General features: G+C 36.5%; 3 protein-coding genes across 3 annotated transcripts; 1 reads left to right on the top strand and 2 right to left on the bottom strand.

Annotated features, from left to right (window-relative positions):
• Positions 1-163: 163 nt before the first annotated feature.
• On the bottom strand, positions 164-4,123 carry LOC145905813 (E3 ubiquitin-protein ligase MYLIP-like). Its single transcript, XM_082993101.1, has 9 exons — positions 4,052-4,123; positions 3,680-3,878; positions 3,338-3,528; positions 2,909-3,115; positions 2,299-2,553; positions 2,026-2,160; positions 1,797-1,921; positions 1,364-1,671; positions 164-1,146 (listed from the first exon to the last, which is right to left on the bottom strand). The coding sequence occupies exons 2-9, from the start codon at positions 3,806-3,808 to the stop codon at positions 952-954; spliced, it is 1,545 nt and encodes a 514-aa protein (XP_082849227.1). The 5' UTR covers positions 3,809-3,878; positions 4,052-4,123; the 3' UTR covers positions 164-951.
• Positions 4,124-6,472: 2,349 nt separating this feature from the next.
• On the bottom strand, positions 6,473-15,610 carry LOC145905667 (dynein regulatory complex subunit 4-like). Its single transcript, XM_082992924.1, has 12 exons — positions 15,536-15,610; positions 15,357-15,470; positions 14,866-14,949; positions 14,177-14,290; positions 13,447-13,653; positions 13,145-13,199; positions 12,349-12,554; positions 11,751-11,918; positions 11,379-11,465; positions 10,725-10,934; positions 6,999-7,064; positions 6,473-6,712 (listed from the first exon to the last, which is right to left on the bottom strand). Exons 1-12 carry the CDS (start codon positions 15,536-15,538, stop codon positions 6,563-6,565), a joined length of 1,464 nt encoding a protein of 487 aa, XP_082849050.1. The 5' UTR covers positions 15,539-15,610; the 3' UTR covers positions 6,473-6,562.
• Positions 15,611-17,372: 1,762 nt separating this feature from the next.
• Positions 17,373-21,867, top strand: LOC145905949 (protein unc-93 homolog A-like). The gene is made up of 9 exons (XM_082993282.1): positions 17,373-17,517; positions 17,642-17,791; positions 18,096-18,277; positions 19,114-19,399; positions 19,688-19,836; positions 20,073-20,237; positions 20,382-20,616; positions 21,070-21,237; positions 21,383-21,867. The coding sequence occupies exons 1-9, from the start codon at positions 17,475-17,477 to the stop codon at positions 21,430-21,432; spliced, it is 1,428 nt and encodes a 475-aa protein (XP_082849408.1). The 5' UTR covers positions 17,373-17,474; the 3' UTR covers positions 21,433-21,867.
• Positions 21,868-21,895: the final 28 nt, after the last annotated feature.

The following is a 21,895-nucleotide window of genomic DNA, read 5'->3' as shown; positions in this document are numbered from 1 at the left end:
ACAGAGAACAACTCTTGAATGGCTTTAGTGACTGTAGGACCATCTAAAATCTCCGAAAGTTTTGGTTACATGTGAGCATTAATATAACCCTTAGTTCTTCCTGTCTATATATTTGACACATTATAAGGAGACATGCTGGGGTCAAAGTGACCAACAACAATGCAATTGTGTTGAAAATTTTATTACAACTAAAGGACAAGAAAAACAGGCGAAAAAGTTGGTGAAAAAAGGTGCCCGAAATGGTTTGCACATGACCCAGTGATGGGCGCCACTAGTGTTGAAAACGCAAAAGAAACATACACATCAATTGTGTAGTGAAACCAAACCAAGAGAAAACAACTATTTACAATTGTATTGCTGTTGCATTGCATCGAAGATTTACTTTCACACAAAAGAAAGGTTGCGAAGATCGCAGAATTAAACACCAATAACAGCAGAATGCTGATCAACAGCCTGCTTGATCAGTTCCATGTCATGCCTACCAGACAACCACAAAAACACCAGCGTCTTACGAAAGTTACCAGTGACCATGAAACACAAAACAAAAAGTTACATATTTTAAAAGTTTTTATTATTTTGCTGGTGGAATTTCTAGGTGCCAGTGAATTTCTGGGTGCCAGTGAAACCTACAAGTTCTATACACATTTGAGGTATGGGGGCAAGCAATAACATGTTTACACCATCACCTTTTCACCGACCAGAACACAAACATCATATTCCTAAACCTTGATACAGTGGACACTTGGTAGTATTGCTTATTTAGCCATTTTGTTGTTTCAAATACAAGGCTTGTGAGTTTGGATGATGAAATTGTAATTTGCGAATTTGCTCTGGATTCAACTGACAAAAAACAACTCGCCAATGCCAGATTGGCTATTGTCGTCATTTGATTGTCTTGTAAAAATGAACATTGTGTGCATTGCAGTGGCAACAAAAGAGTACATAGCTTTCCTACAAAGCTTCAACAACAGCAGGAATAGTTGCTGTAATGTTTGGACTCGTTGTCAGTTCAGTGTTCGAGTCTTCTTCGATAGAAGACATATTTACATCCACAGGTGATGACAAACCAGAGTCGACAAAATCTTTTGTGATTGGAAGAAACACTAACAAGGATTTGGATATGGGCTTTCGGCAAATAGGGCAGTTCTGCAAAAAAAAATTGTCATGAAATAAGTCTGTTGTTTGTATTGACATGTGCAAAAGATGACATAGTTCTGAATATAAATCAAGATAGTATTTGGCAAAAAAATCAAGGTCTTAACATTTAAATACCTGCAGTACTTATTTCATGCAGACTGAACCTTACAACCATGTTGTCCATGACATTTTACAATCACATGTACAATAATAGAACTGAACCCACCTGGCATCTTTCTGCACATTGGCTGCAGCAAACTTGATGACCACATGGAACAAACACACTTTCAATCTCTGAATCAAGACATATCCGACACGATAAAGCGTCACTTATTGTCTGTAATCTTTCTTGAAGAAGTTCAAGTTCTGCAGAATTGTTTGTATCTTGGGATGAATGTTCCGATGTTTCTGTCACCGTCTTGGATTGCTGTGGCGACACAGATGCAACTTTCATTTGACGATGGTACAAAATACGGCGGGCATGGTCAAAAGCTTCACGAGATGTCCGCTGTACATCAAAGATGTATTGCTTATCTGAGAATCAAATAAAAAATATTTTTAAAGTTTGTTGTGAATGAAAAACTGTGGTAAGGTTTTCGCAGATTTGCTGAATTACGTAGAGTGACTGAAAAAAGGAAAGCAAACTATACTTTACATACCCATATCTGAAACGTTTGGTCGAAAGAGTGCCAGAAAATGACCCTTAAAGTCCAAGCTGTGTTGATGTATTACAGAGGAATGTACAGTATCCCAAGTGTAGAATGCCAACATTTCAGTGATCATTCTAAAAATTCACAACAACATTGTCCAGTGATTACAAAGCTTGTTATAAGTTTGACCAGAAGTTAAGTTTGACAAGCAAATATCACATTTACAGGCAGAAATTACCTGTATAGGGCATTGCCCTGGCTCTCTGAGCAAGCTCGAAAGACAAGTGTCTTTATGGAACCATTGTCTTGGTAAACATGAATATCTATCACTTTTCCGGAATGAGTTGCAAGTTGCACAGCTTGAAATGGAATGCTAAAACAATTAAAACACTTATTTAGACTAGTTGTCAATTGTCATGTTCTTTATGATTATGATAATTCTAATAATTGATATTGAATGAGGATGAAGGGTTAAAAATAAAAAAAATGCGTACAGGTACTTATAAATTACCGTTTTGCTACAGTGTCCCCTTCATTCGTTACTTCAATGCCTTGAGGACCGATCCGAAATGTTACGTTGACAAGATGTGAGCGTGTTATTACAGGACTGTTAGTCCCCCTTGCTCCTCCACTGGGAGGAGATATTTCTTGCTTCATCTGGTAAGTGTCGGTGCCGTATGCAGGTAAAGTTGCAACAGTCGACAAAAACGTGGATATGGCATTTGCTTTTGAGGTGCCTTTAAGTTTCATATGTTGTTCATGTATTCTAAAAAAAAACACTACGGTTTGAACAAATTCAACACACATATGAAATAAAGCAAGTTTTTTTGTCTACAAGGCATATTCCTTGTTATCTAAGATTTCTGTGTTTGCTATGTGATTAATAAATAAAAACTGGATCAAAAAACCAAAGGCCCATGGCAGGCTGTCGATCGCACACCGTATCAATAATTATATATTAAAATCCCAACAAAGCGATCTTTAGACGCTCAGATGGATTTATTAAGAGAAATATATATTTCGCCCAAAACGGCATCATCAGTTTCTCCATTAACCAAAACTTATTCAAATAGAATCAATTAGAATTGATACTTATTTTTCATCATAAAAATCACACATACCTATTGAAATCAATGGCTGATAAAGAACATTCACCCTGTGGGCAAAGTGTTGTGTATCCTTCCAACAATTCAGCCCTTCTTTCATTTGAAGTAATGTCACCTCTTTCAACTTGGGCAATTAATGCCAATATGGCTGGCAGCATTTCTTGGCCGATCTCCAATTTACCATCCATGAAGTCCTGCTTCAGTTGGAGGTAAAAAATTCTCCTGCAAAATAATTATATTTGTAATCGCTGCTAGTTGTATGGCAATTTGAGCTACACACAGTAAGTGGTAACTACTAAAACATCATCAATGCTGTAAAATTGGCAGAACAGTTTCGGATAATCTATTTAACATAAAGACTCAAGCAAGTATAATTACTTTAAAATTTCAATAGATTTAACTGCTGTCTATGAAAAATGAAAGTGAAGAATATAAATTATGCACCTCGTGGATTCTTGTAGAATAAGATGTGTCTCAACGAAGTACTTCACCCTTAATTTCAATCTGAAAGGAGACTGCCCAGATACTTTTCCAATAACTCTATTTCGCAAATTTAACCACAAAGGTTCTCTCCTTGGTCCATAATATTGAAGTCCAAAATAATCATTTTCAACAGTTCCAATAGAATGGCATACCTGAATTGCAACGACAAAAAAATAATTTTGACTAAATTTTATTTTTACAGACAAATTATGCAAAGTGTTTTACAAATAATTAGTAGCCTAATTTTTTTATTAAGTAACCGAAGTTTTCGCATGATTAACAGGACATATACAACCAACATACCTTGTCCAAAATCTCTTGTCCAATAGCATTTCTATCCACTTCAACCTCAATAACCACAGAATCTGGCCTTGAGACAAGACATAGGATTGTGCTTGATTGCCAGTTCGTTAAATCCAGTTGTAAGCTCATTGTGTTTGTGTAATCCAGAAAATGTTTTTACACAAGTCAGTCATAAACAGTTCATACTTAGTTTCACTTCCTACGAAAAAAAGCTTTATGTTTATATTTACAATATTAATTCAGTCTTCATGGCAGTCCATTGAACAATTATTGTGAACTACAGCAAAGAATTTTAACAACAATATTAAAAAATAATCAGACGTCTGTCACAAACTTCAAATACATAATCATATACTAAAAAGTACCATGTACCTTCCCTTCGAAGCGAGATAAACAACATTGCTTTACAAACACAGCACAAAACACCAACCTCCGACCTTCAGCACGAATTTCATGTGTTGACTTCTTTTGTCGCAACCTGGTTCTTATACTCGCTTGCCTGCCAGACCCAATGTGACGTAACAATCCCTTGCTTCTGATTGGCTTAGATGGGCACGTGGGCAAGCAATCCACGTGAAAAAAAGCCGGTTTGTCCGACAGTTACCTTCGATGTGAACGGTAGTAACCTAACGCACAGCGGGTTAATATAGTTCATTGTGCGAAGTAACCCCGGAGCGATCAAAGGTTGCTTTGCAGTGCGCGCGTTGACCAAGGAAGGGCAATTTCTGTTCGCTAGGTTCCGAAACGGAATTTAGTTCAATATGCAGGCAATTAAACACAATTGATTGCAACTTAGCAATTCGACATTAGCAAATCACAGTTTCCCTGTGCCAAATGTTCTCACTAAACTTATTATTTACCAGTTTTAACTAAACTTCTAACTGAACCGCCTGTTGGGAATAACATTATTCTTGGAATTAGTATAACTCCAAAAAACTGGTATAAGTAAAACACAAACTTTTAACCTGAATGGGAAATTTTATGGAAAACACAGAAACAAATTGGAACAAATGTTAAGCCGAATGCAAATGTATTTACCCAACTAAACCCAGTATTGAAAAAAGTTATTACGAGATCGGCGGACAATTTAGTCAATAGTACCAAGTCATATGTGATTCATATTGCACACTGTTTAGCGTGTGTCTATGTACCAATATATGCACTAAAACTAGCACAGAAAAAAGAATTTAATACAATGTTGCGACGAAGGCTAATTGGGTTACAAAATTATTGTGTTTAAAGTTCTGTGATTTACTATACGAATAAATTGTGCAATAAATTAGATTTTTGTCTATAAATTTGATTTGACGTTGCTCTTGTAAGTCGCGAATAAAAAGCACTCTTAAATCTTGGCAAATCAGAAAACAGTAAAAGCAACAAAAAACTTTCACATTGCGTTAATCCCATTTATATTCCGTAACTTCGTTATTATTATTTGTAACATTACATAAGTGAACATATCTTTAATGGGACTTACGCATACGCACAGTCGAAATGCTCTCACGCTTGACTGATTCCGGTTTCCGACATATGAAACGTTCTCATCCACATGTATTCAGCGTAACAAAGACTTGAAACCAAAAATGCCTCCAAAATCGTCGATGGCACGAAATAAACGCCTCAGTCGCGAAACTATTTTCTTAACATTATAGCGTAATCGGTATCTCCCCACACAGCACCAAAATACAAGCACTCTGCTGCATTTTGAAGCCGAAATTGGAATTATTTTGTTTTCCCGATTTTTGTGACATCGTGTGGTGTCTGTTAGATGAGGACTTTTGTTGAAGGCGAACACCGTTAATTTTTGCAACGGTGTTTTTTCAACCCGACTGGTCCAATCATACAATGTCACCACATAATCTCCATTTAATAAAAAGATAAGCACGTTTGCATAAGAAAACTAATCACGCAAGAACAACGTACGCACATTTCTTAGAAATATGCAAATTTGCATATTCTGAGAGAATGTCCACAAACAGAAATCTTACAAAGAAGCACGGCTTGACAACTTGGCTTTAGGCCAATGGTTTTAACCACAAAGCTCACCACATTGTTTTCATTGGTCAATACCGGATGTTTTGTCCACATGTGGTTCAAGTCAGCAAGAATTTTTGAACCGCAGTACCAACACACAGAATGTTGCTTGCCGCAGGCGTTTTTATCGACCGGAGTGCGGAAAGTTTGGCTTTGTTCAGTGGTTCCTCTTTTTGGCAACAACCTTCGCAGCAGCGTCAATGGAAAGTTTAAACGGTTTCGCTGCGAGTATTTTTAACTCACAGTGACGACTTGTAAAAAGTAATATTTTTAGCTCTATGCTTATATCAACCCTGTATAGAAATATGTGTGGAAAATTTGCAGCAAATTCTCCTGAAAGATTGTAAAAGAATTTTATTGCTTTTATGGCCATGTTATGGAAACCTACCATGCAAATAAAACGCCCCTTTGGTCGGTTTGTATCGGCAACGTGGCATGTGGATTGCTGTCGGTATTTACCACAAGGTGTTTACAAGTAGGAGAACATGCGCAACTTCAAAAGTTTAATGTCAGAAACAGAAGTAAGCCGGTTTAATGAACGTTGACTGTATGTACGTTGCATCATTTGTATTAATCACGGTAACAGTCATAAAGCTTGTTGAAGCCTAGATAACTGAATGCATTTTTTCTGACCTAGATTAGTCGGTAAACTTCCTAAATTAAGGAACAGACCTCAATATTAAGCCAGCTGACGGTTTTGCCACATTTGGAATGCTTGAACTCATACTGTACAATCTTCATAAAGATTGAAACAAACACTCATGTCTAAATAGGTTTATTTGTCAAAATAGAAGTTTTTCATTCACAGAGCATTCCAGTTACATTTTCCCCATGAGCCACCGGGCACATTTACGTGGGTGCCGCCACAAGCCCTGCTGGTCCTTTACCCAACTCTTGACCCCCAATGGTGCTTTCCAGTGGTTTGAATCCTAATTCCTCAACCGGAACCCCGAAGGCGAGAAGTTTTGATTCGTAAGTTCGCAACAAATCGTTGTGCGCCTGCGTTTATTCAATGAAGGCATTAATTGCTTATACATTAAAAATACGGCAATTTCTCGAGTTTAAGCATCATACTGTTATTCATTACTGATGCTGTCATGGCATATTATCAATACAAAACGGCTCTAAAAAGGCTCTGACATTAATATTAATAAATATCAACGATCCTGGTGCTATGCAGCAGCCTTTATCATACTGTTATGCTCCAATTTTACTTACAACGAAAGATACAATTTATTGCTAAAACTACTGAAAAAAATGCAACACTTGTATACAGAGTACTTACTTTGCAAACTCGGGCCAACTCATACTGTAGGTCTTTAATGGCACTGTTTTTCGAATCAAGAACATCCTGAAAATAATACAAGCGTGTTTAATAATCTGCAAAATCTTACTCAATGTGATACCTTGTGACGTCATAAATGTTTGCTTGTTTCGTAACTATCGATCTTAGTTGCGCAATTTTTACGACTGGTTTGAAATTCCCTCCTTAGTAATTACAGGAAAACTGCTAGGAGTTACTTTCGGTTAATGACCTAGTGTAACCTAGAGGTTACGACTGGCCATGACAAATTCCATACGGTAGAAACTCGCTTCTATTAATACGTACACGCTCAGTTGATGTTGAAAAAGGCAACAAGCTTTCGCCCACAAAAATATATAGTCATGCCAGATAACAGGGGGGGAAACCGCGCTTTTGTCACAAAAGCAAATCTATCACTTCTTAAGTCGGTCAAAGTTTAAATGCGAGTGAAATATATAATAAAATAATTTTGAATTTCACGTTCTTCGATGTGTTTGCTGTAATGTGAGTGCCAATTTAACTACTTAAACTGAATATACCACAAATGCACAATATTTGCCCTAAAACGGATGTAAAACCTCTCAAACAAAACACCAAGTTTTTACCATATATCAACAACATGGCGCATGTTACTTCGTGAAGGAATATTTTACAAAATCTGTTTCTATGGTCAATCATATACATAGCAAATCAATTGATCGAAAAAGTGTTACATGTTTTGCCGAAACCATGTTGTAATGAAATAAAATTGGAAACCTGGTAAACCGGTACTTAGTCTCGTGGCATTTGTGTACGTGACCAAACCGCCGGATCACATGACCACACGTAACAATTTGGTTTATGTTCAAACAAAGGCGGTCAACCGGAGGCGAGTCGTGTGTTTGTAGCACTCACCGCCACCCGGAACAGCAAATATTTAAACGCATGTAGGTTCAACATCAACTTTTAAACCCAACGAAACGCACATGATCCTCAGCAAACAAGCGTTTGTGAGTCACAGAAAAATTGCAATGTGTATTTTGGGCACACTATATTTTAATTCGAATTATATATAACTTGCCTCCTAAACCCAAACGGTTATTTTTCTGTATCATCAACTACCCGACAACAATCCAGTGGAGCCTTCATGAACTTAGAGGATGGATTAGCATAATACATGTATTGTCATATATCCATCTTGATGAAATGTCAAAACACATACTCGATCCAATGTGTTATTAAGTATTCTTGTTAATACCATATAACTTAGTGGCGGATTTAAAGGTTGTCTGGCACAAGGCGCCTGCATGTGGCAAATGCCATATTTTTGAGGACATTAAAACTAAATTGAACTTCACCGTTTTATAAATTTCCATATTTTGCATGTATAGCTATAACGTGCATCAGTAAAAGATTATATACAACGGAACTAGACTTAAAAGCTACAGACCGAAATTTAATAACCAAATGCCGTGGCTTGATTTAATCGCACAGGCGGGTTACGTTAGGTCGAAAACCCTGAGTAACCTCACTCCCAGACTGGCAACAACAAGCGTTCCAGTCCGCGGCCTGCGCCGTGTGCACTTGAGTAAATTTACACACATGTTAAATACTGGTTGAGTATTCGTATTATAGCGGGCGTGTTTAATCAAGCCGTAAAGTTAGTTTGGAGTTCGGCACCTATGATAACGTGGAGGTTATAGCACGTTAGTGGGAGAATAAGTTCGGTTTAAACGTGGTGGCTGCAAAATTTTGCTGTGTTCATTGTGGCTTAGTGATGCAACCGAACGTTGCGCTGCTATGGTTCCGTTGCCAATTCCATGGGGTGGCAAACACCACATTACGTCAGTGAAACCAAAACAGAAACATTTGTTTTGCATGTAGGCTGCGTATTTACTCTTTCGATTCCCTACCATCATGTGTTGTAAGACAGTTATTGTGTTACGTTTTCGAAAACCGTCACAATGAGTACCAAAATCTATTTTGTTTGAAAACAGTTGGGATGATGTAACGTACATGGTTACACGCGTAAACATTTTTTTGTCTTTGTGCAGTCACGTCAAACAGACCACTGCCACGATTTCCAGCATCAGACATTAAATCATATTGAACTGCACGTTCCAAGAATTAGCTGCACGCTCAAAGCAACTGATTTTTACACATACGACAGAACAACGACATGATATTTAATTTGTTTGTTTCTCCTGTAACACACAGGATAGATAATTATGACAAGTCCGAACTTGCCTCTATGACGGAACAAACCACCGCCTTCGTAAACCATTCATGCTTAACGAGGAATTTGTCGCAATTCTGCCTACGTCACGGTGAGATAGACGTTTTCAAGTACGAATTTTGTTGGCACATTTTGTTGTTGTTTACTAAAACCAAGTTTTAAGTTCTATTTTAATTGCGATAAAGCGTAAACACTTTAAAGCTGCGGTAGCCAAAGTGATGCAAAATGATGGTTTGAAATGGCTGAATATCAACTTACGCTTGATAAACCTCTGTTCGACAATTGAAAATTCAATTAAAAAATAGATCTGAAACGAACCACAAAACAAAACCCACATAACCCATATAAATATGCAGTGCTTGCATTTACGTTAATCGATATGCAGTACAACATTGGCAAACAAAATCGCAACGAAGCTAATATAACATATAAGGTGCATTACCAGACAAAACTGATGTACGTTTGCTGGTCTGCCCAAATCAATAATTCTAATCGATATTGGCCCCGTCAGCTTTTTGTTGTTGATTTGCCGGCTGGCTCATAGGAGGACTGTGGTTGATTTATGTTCAATTATACGGTAATTGTATTACGTGCTTCAGATGAACAGGAATTAAATATTTCTTCTTTGTGTCCCAGTTAAATGAATTGGACGTTTATTCTGCAACCAGTATGCGTTAAATTTAAACACCCAAGAAAGCAAAAAAGGTTTAAAAATACGTGGGTGTTTCCGTCTATTCTTACAAATTACACCACGGTGAAGTTTAAAGTAAAGTTTTAACATAACTTGTAAGAATAACCTGTCACATGACAAGCCTTTGTGACGTTTCACCTCTTAAGCGTCCTTCGCAAACCAAATCAATTGACAGAAAACCGTTCTGTTGTGATTCACCGCGAAAAGCTATTTCGTAATGCTTTGTGACAATACCAAACAATGCGGCGCATAACAATAACACCTCCATCGATGCTATTGTCGCAGACAAAGGTTCGAACGTTTTTTACGCGGTGTGGTAAAAATATCTTTCAAAACTATTTTCCCACTTAGCTTAAACCCTGCTATGCCAGAAGGTAATTCAATTTTTAAATACAAAAACCCAAGAAAACATGATATGCAGGAACTTAATTTGTTGGGGAACAAGCAAACACGAAGGCCTATGGTTTTGGCCTTGATCGTGTACACGGTTACTATGTGTTTTTTTAATTAAGGGACATTGTTTTCTGGAAACTGGTGAGAAGGATTGCTTTTTAAAAGCGACATGGCATTGCAGAGAAGGATAAGCAAACGCGTCAAATTCAATTAATTAAAGCTCGTATATGCCCACTTAACAAATAAAACATCGGAGAATTTCATGTAACGAAATCTTCCATGTAACGGAAATATCAATTTTGCTTCTAATTTCAAGTGGTAAATTTTTTCTGCGAAAGCTCTTTATCAGCACCAAGCGTCACAAAATTTTCTGACCCTTTAACCGCGCGATGTCGCCGCGAACACCAACCTCTAATTTCCTTGTGACAACAGTGAGAGCCGTGGGGTCGAGGTTTGACGCTGAGAGGACTTCGTTCAGCTGAGCTTCTTTCTTCTCAAGAGAGTCCGCGAGAGCAGAAAGCTTCTTTTCCAGGAGGAGATTCTTGAAGTTGCTCTTCTGTTGAACTTCGTGAATCGCTTTAACGAACTTTTTGTACAACTCGTCGCGTTCCGCTTGCGTCTGCGTCACGAAAACGTCACTGTCACATTTTTTGAGTGAATGTGATGCGTCATTAACGTAAGTAAGACTTAAGTGTGCATAAAAATACTCTGCAAATTAAATCTGGCACGTTGTAACACTTTCACTGGTACAATTATGAGGTACACTGCACAGAGAGCTACCCTGAAAACCGTGATTGGCGTGAAACCAGCAGACTGTTGAAGACCATTACGTCATCTCTTTTCCCGTCATTACGTGGTTTGGAGTTGTTTGATGTCTTTCAGAACTCGTCGTTTTTGTTAATAAAAAATCGCACTGACACCTTTTTGAGTGGTTTTAGAAGCTTTTGTTAAAATAAAAAAAACTTTTAAAAACTCGCGATATTTTAGGCCAAAAGTTTAGGAATAAGTTCGAACTATAAATCGGTTATGGATTTTTTAACCAATGTACATATGTGTAACACACCTTCTCGAATCTTTGTTCCAAAACTTCGTGCTCCCATTGTAAGCCTTTCATCTCCTTGTCCATCACCTTCAGTCGGGCTTTGGCGCTCTATCGAATATTCGAATTTTAGTGAATGATCACTGCAACATTTTCTCGCAAAATGTTGGGATACTTTGTGAAACAAATTCCAATCAAAAGATTGGTGAAAAAATCCAGGGTACAATGCCAAAAGATAGGACTCCAGTCCTACACATTTCTAATAAGTTGCAGTGTTCCTGTTTTTGGCACTTTAAATTTACAGATTTACAATGGCAACATTACTAAAAGCACACAATACTGATTTATGGTGTTTATGAGCTGAATTTTACACTGTCAGAACCAAAGGTGACTTACTGCAAGGGAAGCTTTATCCTTGTGGTAATTTGTGAGTTGCTTCCTCAGGTCTTCCACTTCTTCCTTCGCTTTCTGGAGAGGTTCAATCAACTTCCTGTTCTGTTGTTGGATCTCTCCCATCTCCTTCTCCATCCTCTCTTCCTTCTTCTTCATCTCCTCAATTTGTTCCTGGAGCAAAATAATTGACATTGTATGAAATTGACATAAAACCGGCCTAAATAAATGCAGGAAATATGTAATTATTGAGTGCATTTGTTGACAACCAAATGTAATTGTTATGTTGTAAAACAAATTATCCTGGATAAAAGCTTAAACCTATGTATGCCTATTTACATTAAAACCATTACTTCATTTGGAAATGGAAAGAGATAATATGTTTGGCATGAAATCTACATTGAATGTAATAAAAAAGAAAAATGGGTTTTCTTGTCAGGAAAACAAAAATTACAACTTATTCAATAGGTTTGTTGGTTTTGCAGCCAAGGCATTGCCGGCCAGCTGGATCAGCAACTTTTTCCTAACAAGTTGCATCAATATATAAAAAATCAAGCACAAGGATACACAAACCATCAAGCTATGTACAGGAAACTTTTCACACCTTAAGTGAATTAATTAGAGCCAAGTTGTTGAGAGTGATGTCATTGTAATAATTCTTTATATCGGAGAACGCCTTTTCATGATTTTTCATTAAAGCGTTGATTTGTCCGTTCTTTCGTTCTTCAATCTCATGGATTTCTGTCTTTCGACGAAGTTCTAGTTCATCTCGCAAGACTCGCATTTTCTTTTCATACTTGGCTTCAATCTCTGTTTGAATTAAGATGAATAAGTTAAATACAAAATTTTTTTTGTAACTTATTCACATAGCTTTATAAAAAAAATGCATGTGATTTCTGCATTTCAGCAGATTTCATTCTTTTAAAAGTTACTAAAGTTTATTTCAGAGTTTTGTTTCATTGGCTGCAAACTTACAGCAGAGTGGAATGTTTCATGTGGCTTTTATCAATTTTACATGGGTGCCTGTGTCGATAATCCTAATGTTTTAATTGGTGCCCATGCCATTTTAATCCTCGTGTTAATTGTTCATTAGAGAGCACATATATTGGCAAAAAACAAATAATTCGAATTGATTTGTTTACTGACACAAAAAAGTTTAGTTTTGTATGTTTCGGATTATGACTTTACAATTTATTTTATCTAATTTATTTTATAAACCTTCTGCTTTTGGGCAAAAATTAATGATTGTTTCAGAGATGTTGTGGTTAATGTAACTAGCAGCAAGTAGTAAGCACTACCACAAGTATATCATATATACAGTAGGGTCATTATAAATAACATTTTAATAAGAATAGATAATATATAGTATCCACACATAAATGGATCAATTATCAGATTACCTCTGGCTTGTCGCTCAAAGTTTTCTCTTAATTCAGTGATATGCTGGTCTTGTTTCTAGAAAATAATTAAACATTAACAATAAACACTGGTTGCACTATGCAAATAAATTATCACTTTATAAATGGTATCTTTGATCTTTGCAATGATAAGTTCGCATTACATTGGCCATAATAATAAGACCATTGCCATTGATGATGGTATTCAAAGCCTCAAAATCTATACATAACAGTGAAAACCTACAGCTGAATTATTCTTATTTTTTACCATACATTTAGCATTAAATCAAGGTACACAAATATACCGTTATTAAATCTTTATCAGCATCCTCATGTGCAAGTTCCTGTTCTTTATTTGCAACTTTTAGTGATCGTTTATCTTTTCTTAACTCCGACTCCTGCAGTCTGTGTTCTTCCTGTGCCCTCTTGAGGGCGATTGAGCTCTCTGTCTTTAGCTCGGAGATGTTGTTTTGGTGTTCATATAATAGATGCTTCACTTTTTGCTTGTAAACCTTAAAGATATATGAATAGCATTAGTGAAAAGCATTCTAAAGTGTTGTGTGCTATAAAAAGTATGCAGAGGTGATGTAGGTTAACATGGCTCGAAATAAGGTAATTTTAAACACAAAATTGTTGATTGCCGGTACTTACATAGATCTATTATAAAATATCACCAACATAAAGTTATAACTAGTAAAGTCGTAATGATCCATTTTTATGAACAATAAACAACTCTAAGTTACAATATATTGATGACCTTGATTCTTAATGTCAGATTGACGTTTCTTATGTTGTGAAAATTGTATTAGATGGAATAATACAGAGTAAAATATATGTACATTTTTAGTGAAAAAGGTAAAGCAATCAGAAGGCAACATTTTGTGTAAAATCCACTGTGGCACAGAAACCTGATGTGACCATTCAATGTATATACACAATAAAAAAGCTGTGTTTAAACACAAGTCGCAGTCTGCCAATGGGCATAATGACAACGAAATTATACAGGACATATATAAAGAATTCCCAAAAGAGCACCTTTATTTCAATTTGATGTCTTTCCTCAGCATCCTCCATCTCCCGATCTTTATTGCGCAATTCAGCTTTTTTCTCATCAAGCTGTCGTTTTGTAATCTCCCAAAATGTGTTCACCTGATACAATGTTAGAACTGTTATGTATTTACAAATTGGTAAGGGTAGGAAAGGCTCAAATAGCACATACAAATGCTGTAGTACCATCAAAGGGTTTTTCACCTGAGGTAGTGGTAGTCATACTCCCTTGGGGAGAATGAAGACTAAACCATGATGGTTTATTATCAAACACTTCATTCCAACTATATCAAAAAGTGGTGCAATGACTGGCTAGTGAATTCACAAGGTGTCACCAATGAGAACAGTTTAAAAGAATCATTGTACTAAGTTATGTTTCATAACAAATAAATGTCACACAAGTAATTTTTTTTTGATTTCATTTGCTAACTTTCGTTAAATTAGTCAAGACAATGATGAAGTCTCCTTAAAAACCGATTACTTTTTATAATAGCACATCACCCACCCAAAAACAGCATGGAAAGTAAAGTCATTTAAACTTGCAGTATTGTATCATTTAAAACGTTCTGCCTTAGCTGCTAATTTAAAAAAAATAAACATTAATCCTGTGTTCTGGCAGTTAAATGGCACAATACTGTTTAACAATAATACTTAATAATCCAGAATGACAAAACAACCTTGTCCCTTTCTAGCTGGAAATAGTTTCTTTCTTCTCTCTCACGATCAAGTTCCTCTCGAAGTCTCCCAATATGTTCCTCCAACTAGAACAGAACATAGGTTACAACTAAGGTAGCAAATGCCTCTAAACTAATAACTAGGGATACACCAAAACTTCAGTTTGCCATGTTTAATTAGCCGAAATAATAAAAGTCAGTGTTATGCAGTTGGGCAGTAGTTGTTCTTTAGTGTCAATAAAAGGCTGGATGATAGGAGTGGATCCCACTCAGTACATCTTTTAGTTAAATTTAACGCATTTAAAGAGATGGATACAAAAATTCTTTTGAGGTGAATTTATTCAGCAACTTTCGCTGAACATTCGGTTTCGGCTAAATAAAAAATGCTGTTTCCGTGCATATTAATATAACTACAAATAAATATGTACATACACATTTTTTTTCTAAAACATTTAAAAGCAATTTTTTCCTTTCTAAATAAATTTTTAATAAACCTGTTCTTTGCTCATTTCTTCAGTAGACATTCCATCAATAACAGTTGGGGTTTTCGGTTTTGCCGACTTCTTCTTGCCCTTTTTCCCCTTCTTACCCTTTCCTTTTTTAGGTGGCTGCAAGACAAATTATGTGATAAGTACAATCAGATGTACACCATATACTGATTCAAATAACTCACCATTTTGTTTCTTCAACGAAGACAAAAATTCAATAAATAATAACAGTTTCAAGCAGTATATCCTAAAAGTTTGCTGCATATGAAATCATAGAGTTATACACACAACATGAAAATATTCCCAAAATGCGTTTGCCATAAAACTGACAACAACTTGAAACACGTTTTGAACAAAAAACAAATTATTTGTATTTTACATTAGGCCTACTCAGAATATAAAAGAAAATTTTCTGCGGATTAAAAAACTATTTTGAGACTCATCGTTTTGTGAATTGGTCACACAAAATCTCTTCTTTATAAATAAAATCGTTGCCTGACTTCTGTTCAGCAACGCAACAATAAGAAAGAACATACAAATTGTCAAAAAGGTTGAAAAAAAAACAATGAACTTTATTTGAGCAATTGTTGTCATGGAAATTTGCTAACAAACTTCCGCTGGAGGGTGTCAAGAACGTGCATGTGAGTCCAAGGATATCGGTAACATGTTTTAAAGTTAGACCTTTTTTTGAACAAAAAACGTGATTTAACGCTGTCTTAAATATTAACAATAAAAATTCAAAATAAATTCAAATCAGTTTTCTGGACGAAATCGCTTGCCTAAACACGTGATTGTCGAGACATTTAGGAAGGGGACATATTTTTATCTACGGAATGGTTTATTTAAATTGAAATCATTTTCCTTTTTGCTATTCCTTACCCTGTGTGCAGGACAAGGTACAACGTATCGTTTAACAAATCAACCGACAATGACACAGAGCAAGATATAGCGGATCTACTCTAGAGTTAAACAAAAAGTCTGTGGTGGACGAATTTATAATTAACAAGCTGAAATATTGCTGCGTCGTCACCATAAAGGCAACTGCAATATGTTGTGCAATATGTTCAATGCATGTGTGTAAGCAAATCCTGTTAACCTTGTGAACTGTCAAGTACCACCCATAAAAGCGTAAAAATTGTTTCCTGTGCTTAAGGCTGCCTGTTTTGCAGTCTGTTTTGGTCATTCTAGTCTAATTCTATTTTCTTTTGGTTGTCACGTAAACTGCTTATGTGAAAAGGATTGAGGTTAACGGCGTGCCTTATGTAAAAATAAAAAATAAAAAAACAGTTATTTAAAAATCAGAAGAAAAGAGATTATTAGATTTCAGCCCCCGGGGATCAGGCCTTTGAGGATCAAGACAATAAAGTAAAGAACTTTATGCCAAATCAAGTTAAAAGCGCCACTTATACATCCATTGTTGCCGACACAGAACACAGTGCATGGTATAGCGTATCTGCTCTGTCGTTTGACAAAGCAAACCATTGTGGTCAAAGTGCACGACATAGCGAAATTACTCGTTTAACAACCTATCGTGGATATAAACCTAGTGTCAAGGCAGTGCAATGTATGACAAAATTTGAATGCAATTTAAATTAACCCTACTGTGGATAAAAATATGTCCTCTTCCCGAATGCCACGGCAGTCATGCATTTAGTCAACCGATTTTGTCCAGACAACTGATGTTGGATGACAAGAAAGCCGTAACGTTGCAGCCCCTTTGGCAAATCATAAAAAAATGCAAAACATATTACATATTCATTCATGCGAAACGGGAAAAAAAATTTTTGATTTTATTTAAAATTTTATTTATTTAAAAGTCCAAATTTTCACGTTTGGAGAACTGTAATCAGTATTTTTCCTTTTATGACAATAAACCCCAGAATAGTCCAAAAAAAAAATTTGTAAATTCAGCTAATTCGAGTGAAAAAAACGTTAGGTCAGCATTCTAAGCAAGTTCCTTGCAAGTCCAACGAGCAAGACATTCCCCCAGTTACTTGCACCATGACCAAGGGTGGTAGCGCCGATTCGGCACAAAAACGTGGCAGAAAAACCAAGCGAGACATAACAAAAAGGTTCTTAATTTTGATTGTTGGAGTTGTTCTTGTTTCAAGTGGTTACATCTGTATGCTGCTTCTTCAATCAAGTTTGAATATCGTTGATGGATTGGGTAAGTAGGTTTTTAGTAGCAGTTGAAAAGAAATACAGTTTAACAAAAAACTGCAACTTGGTTTTATGCGACTGTGTAACGCTGCTATTCCAGGGCCTTTTGTGCATTCATTTTTGCTTTGCAGGTACTAAAATCACAGCAGTCAGTTATGCATCATCCATACTATTCAGTTTATTGGTGGTCCCAATATGCATTAGGATTGCGGGACCGAAAAAGTCGTTTCTGGCAAGTGAAGCAGCTTACATCTTCTACGTAATTGCAAATTTTTATCCAAGTACGTTTAGTTTTACTTGAAGCGCATTGAATGGGTGCTCTGCCACAACCGCAACAACCATATTTGGGATTGGCTTGCTATAGCTTTTTTGTGTGAACGATTTCAGCAGTTGCTTTGTTGAAGAGATTAGCGAGTAGCGCTTTGTTTGGTTAAGCTGTTTGCAGTCTCTTGGAATCTATAGTTCGTTATTTCTGTCGGAAAAGACACGCTTCATTAACTGTGCGTGCAAGATGCTGTGCTAAATTTCTAATCACTATGTAGATTTAAAAGTTAAGTGTTAATAGTTGTAAACTATTCCCCGCAGAAGAATGGACTTTAATGATAGCCGGTGTGGTCGCTGGATGGGCAGAGGCAACATTTTGGGTTCCAGTTGCTCTCCTTTTTGTTTACTACGGCAAGCTGTACCACCAGCACTCGAACAAGAGCGAAGAAGTGTGCGTTAGAGAATTCAGCGGAATACTTTTGGGAATGAACCAACTTAACCAGGTGAAAATTTTTGCAGTACAAGTAAAAAATTTTCGCGTAAATAAATGGGTATTGTGTTTGATTTAGAAACAAATTATTATTATGTTTACCGCTGGTGTGCGACCGCAACGGGCATTGTTACGTATATTGTGTTAAACTTCACGTTATGCGGTGACACCATAGTATAGATAGAGCAGTGGTTCCCAACCTTTTTTGTCCTGTGCACCATTTCAGTCGATATTCAAATCTAATTCCCCCCTACAAATTTAGTTTGCTAAAATATCGTTTACAGCAATAACACATAGCACAGAAAACCAGTGTAAGAGATTAATTTTGTGACACAAATCCCCTCCCCACAAATTACAAAATTCTCCCCTAGGGGGAATTCCCTCCTGGTTGAGAACCACTGATATAGAGTATACCATGGTGACACAGTTCGGCCGAACATTAATATAACACGCCTCGTGGTAATTCGATGAAAACATTCGAGTAATTAACATCTAATCATAAGCTGTTGTCCAAAAACTAGCTATGTATATGAGACAATGGAGCCAATAATATAATTTATATAAGATTCAACTCATACCTGCAGTTAATTTGGAAAAACGAAAAAATGTAGATTAGGGATCCGAAACTTTTATCCCACAGGCCGCGTCCGGTCTGCAGCGTCCTTAGGAACTATATATGCCTAATATATGCTAACTTGCTATGGTGCAAAATAAGGAGTAAATGTTTACCAAACAAGATAATCTGAACGAAACAACCCCCAAAGAACAGCACAGAAACAGCAGTAAAACCATAAAATAGTTTCCTATATTTGATACTTAGACAAGCCAATTAATTCCGACCAATTTTAGATCGTGGGGAACATTTTTGTCTTCACATTATTGAACTACATCACATCAGCACAAGAATCAACCAACACCTCTTCACCGCCTCCAAGTCTGAAAAACGCATCTTACGTTAACCAGACAACACCGTATGTCACCACGAGCGCATCGTGGACGAATCCTTACGCTTTATGTGGAGCGAACGACTGCCAGGATATTAACACAACAATGCAGAATATCGACCAATACGTTCCTCCTAACAGAGTTGCGGTTTATGCCTTGTTGTCCACCTTCGTCGTTATCATGTTATCAGGTAAAGGCAACTTGAATATGAGGCAAATTATATTGAAAACTGAGGCGAATCTGCGTATAGTTTCGAATATTTAAACTGCTTTATAAGAATAATTATTTAATATACAGTATATATACATGTAATTTGCCGCCCAAAATACGTTTTACATGAACTAAATAATTCAGTTATAACAAAAATTTGTTTTGATTCAAAGAATCTGAAAATGATTGTCTGTCACGTAAGAATCAACGAGAATTGCCAACAATTTTTTTTGGTTTCGTTTTCAATAGCATCGAATATTGTACGTAGGAATGATGATTCACATTTTCTTTATGCCTGACTTTCCGGCTAACGTGGAACCACAGAAAAAACAGCGAGGGGATGAAGAAAAGTTGCAATGTGATGGCGGAAATGACGCACGAAATGAGTTGACTTCCCCATCCATTACTGAAAATACGGTATATATTCATTAACATCTGCAACAATTATAAATGTGCCATAGCCGGAAAGTTGTTTTTTGACAATTCAATTAGTTTGCATTCGTTTTTGTTACTTCGTAGGAAGGCAGCATTGTTAACCTTTTATACGCTGCAGTAACTTGCCATTCAGTTGCAAGGTTATTTGTACAACCAGTAAAATAATCCTTTTTCCTGTTCTGCGTAAAAACAGATACATTTTCTTTGTTGTATTGAAGGTTCTAGCCGAGATGTGGATTACGTTGAAAGATGTGTTTAGACAGGTCATTGACTGGCGACAAATTCTGATATATCCTGCAAATTTCTACACAGCTTTTAGTGTCGGTTTTCTTTTTTCCGAAGCAACGAGGGCATACGCTTCTTGCATAAAGGGAGTCAGCCAGGTAAAAAAATTTTTTTTTACTTTTGACTATTTTGCCTCTGTTATGATTATAGGCTGTGTGTATGAATGAATAATGTACATTTTTTGGCAATGTAACCCTATATATAAAGAAAGCAAATTCAGGTGAAAAGTCTGTATACTGTAGGTGGGAATCTGTTCCATGTTTTCCGCCGTCAGTAGCTGTGTTGGAAGCTATTTTGGCGGGAAGGCACTTGGAAAATTTGGAGTGACACGTGTCATGGGATGTATAACTTTAATTGATCTTGTAATGCACTTGGCCTGTATTTTTTGGATGCCAACAGAATCAACCTCGTGGTTAGTCTACGTCATTTTTACGTGGTTGGGTCTTGATCATGGATTGTGGAATCTGATAGTAACGAGTAAGTCAAACAACACCATACGTAACATGAAATTTTTATTTTATTTTTTTCCACAAAATCAACATATAGCTAATAACTTGTAGGCAAAGTTGAAGGTCAAAATTAACACTCGTTTGCCACGTTTGAGCCGTATTTATTTTTTTGCTCGAATTTGCATATGGTCAGGCACGTGATTCCATACGCAGATAGAGAGGCTTGTAACATCAGCAAAATTGCTTACAGCCACTGAATTTATACCACATCATATTAATTACTTACGATGTATATATGAGCCGAGTTGTACGATTTTCTTTGCAGAAAATTTTATTTTCGTTTTTGATTTCATTCGTCTAAGTTTGCAGAATAACACAAACTTCCAACAGAAAAGGCTACAACGTTTTATCTGTGACGTAATTTACCTCATCAAACTAATATCCATTACAACATTTTATTACGCGGCAATTTTAAATGCAGACGTGTATGCTGAATCGTTCGCAGATAAGAAGGAATTATGTTTCACTATGTGGTGTTGCATCTACGGGATTGGTTTCGCCATACAGTTTGGATGGAGCACAGCCTTGTGTGTGAAAACAAAGCTTCTGGTCCAAATTCCAATCTTACTTTTAGGAACAGCGTGTGTTGGTGGGTACAAGTGCTAACATTGTATACACAGTGGGATTTCTTTTCCTATATTGGCAAAAACTTTCTTTTTTTATTTCTTCTGTTTGCACGGTTTCTTCATATTGTGATGCCATGTTAAATACTGCTTATTGTTTTTGCTGTACAGTTATCCTTCGACGAAAAACAAAACAGCACCAGACTTCTGATGACCTTTGATCAACCAGAATGTACAAAATAATGAGTTTCAGGACCATATAATTCACAATTGCATTGCAGAAAAATCCTCACCAACAACGAACGATGCTTGTTCAGCAACTGCAAAATAATGCAACACTGAATTTACAAGTGAAAAAGGACATTAACAAACCATCAGTCTGCTGATTTTTTGTCGTTTAGTGTTTGCAGTAGAAGTGTTATTACTTTAACCATCCTACAGTGTATATGATGTCCATTGTATTAAACCTCTACACCTGTTAATTCTGCGTCCACCGACAAATGTCGTTATTGCAAAACCTATGTAAGATGTAAGGCAAATCCAACTGTCTCATATACGGCGTATGTACCAGACGTTAATCAATTTATCAAGTTGAACAAACTACAATTATCTCGTTGTTCGGCAAACGCCAAGAAGAAAGTGTTTTGTTTTACTGTCTATGTCGCTGATTTAGTGATACGTTTT

The sequence above is a fragment of the Ascidia mentula genome, chromosome 6 (genome assembly GCF_947561715.1).
Source record: "Ascidia mentula chromosome 6, kaAscMent1.1, whole genome shotgun sequence".
In the NCBI taxonomy this organism is placed as follows: domain Eukaryota; kingdom Metazoa; phylum Chordata; class Ascidiacea; order Phlebobranchia; family Ascidiidae; genus Ascidia; species Ascidia mentula.
The sequence above is the reverse complement of the archived record's forward strand: the minus strand, read 5'-3'. Positions and strand labels throughout refer to the sequence as shown.

Coding starts and splice junctions, on each gene's coding strand:
- LOC145905813 (XM_082993101.1), bottom strand. CDS start 3,808: ATGAGCTTACAACTGGATTTAACGAACTGGCAATCAAGCACAATCCTA. Junction 3,529..3,679: donor GACAAGAGATTTTGGACAAG/GTATGTTGGTTG, acceptor GTTGCAATTCAG/GTATGCCATTCTATTGGAAC. Junction 3,116..3,337: donor ATTCTACAAGAATCCACGAG/GTGCATAATTTA, acceptor ATTATTTTGCAG/GAGAATTTTTTACCTCCAAC.
- LOC145905667 (XM_082992924.1), bottom strand. Junction 11,919..12,348: donor CTCTAATTAATTCACTTAAG/GTGTGAAAAGTT, acceptor ATTTTGCTCCAG/GAACAAATTGAGGAGATGAA. Junction 10,935..11,378: donor TGGAACAAAGATTCGAGAAG/GTGTGTTACACA, acceptor TTCGTGACGCAG/ACGCAAGCGGAACGCGACGA.
- LOC145905949 (XM_082993282.1), top strand. CDS start 17,475: ATGCTGCTTCTTCAATCAAGTTTGAATATCGTTGATGGATTGG. Junction 20,617..21,069: donor GTGGAATCTGATAGTAACGA/GTAAGTCAAACA, acceptor TTTTAAATGCAG/ACGTGTATGCTGAATCGTTC. Junction 21,238..21,382: donor TTTAGGAACAGCGTGTGTTG/GTGGGTACAAGT, acceptor TTTGCTGTACAG/TTATCCTTCGACGAAAAACA.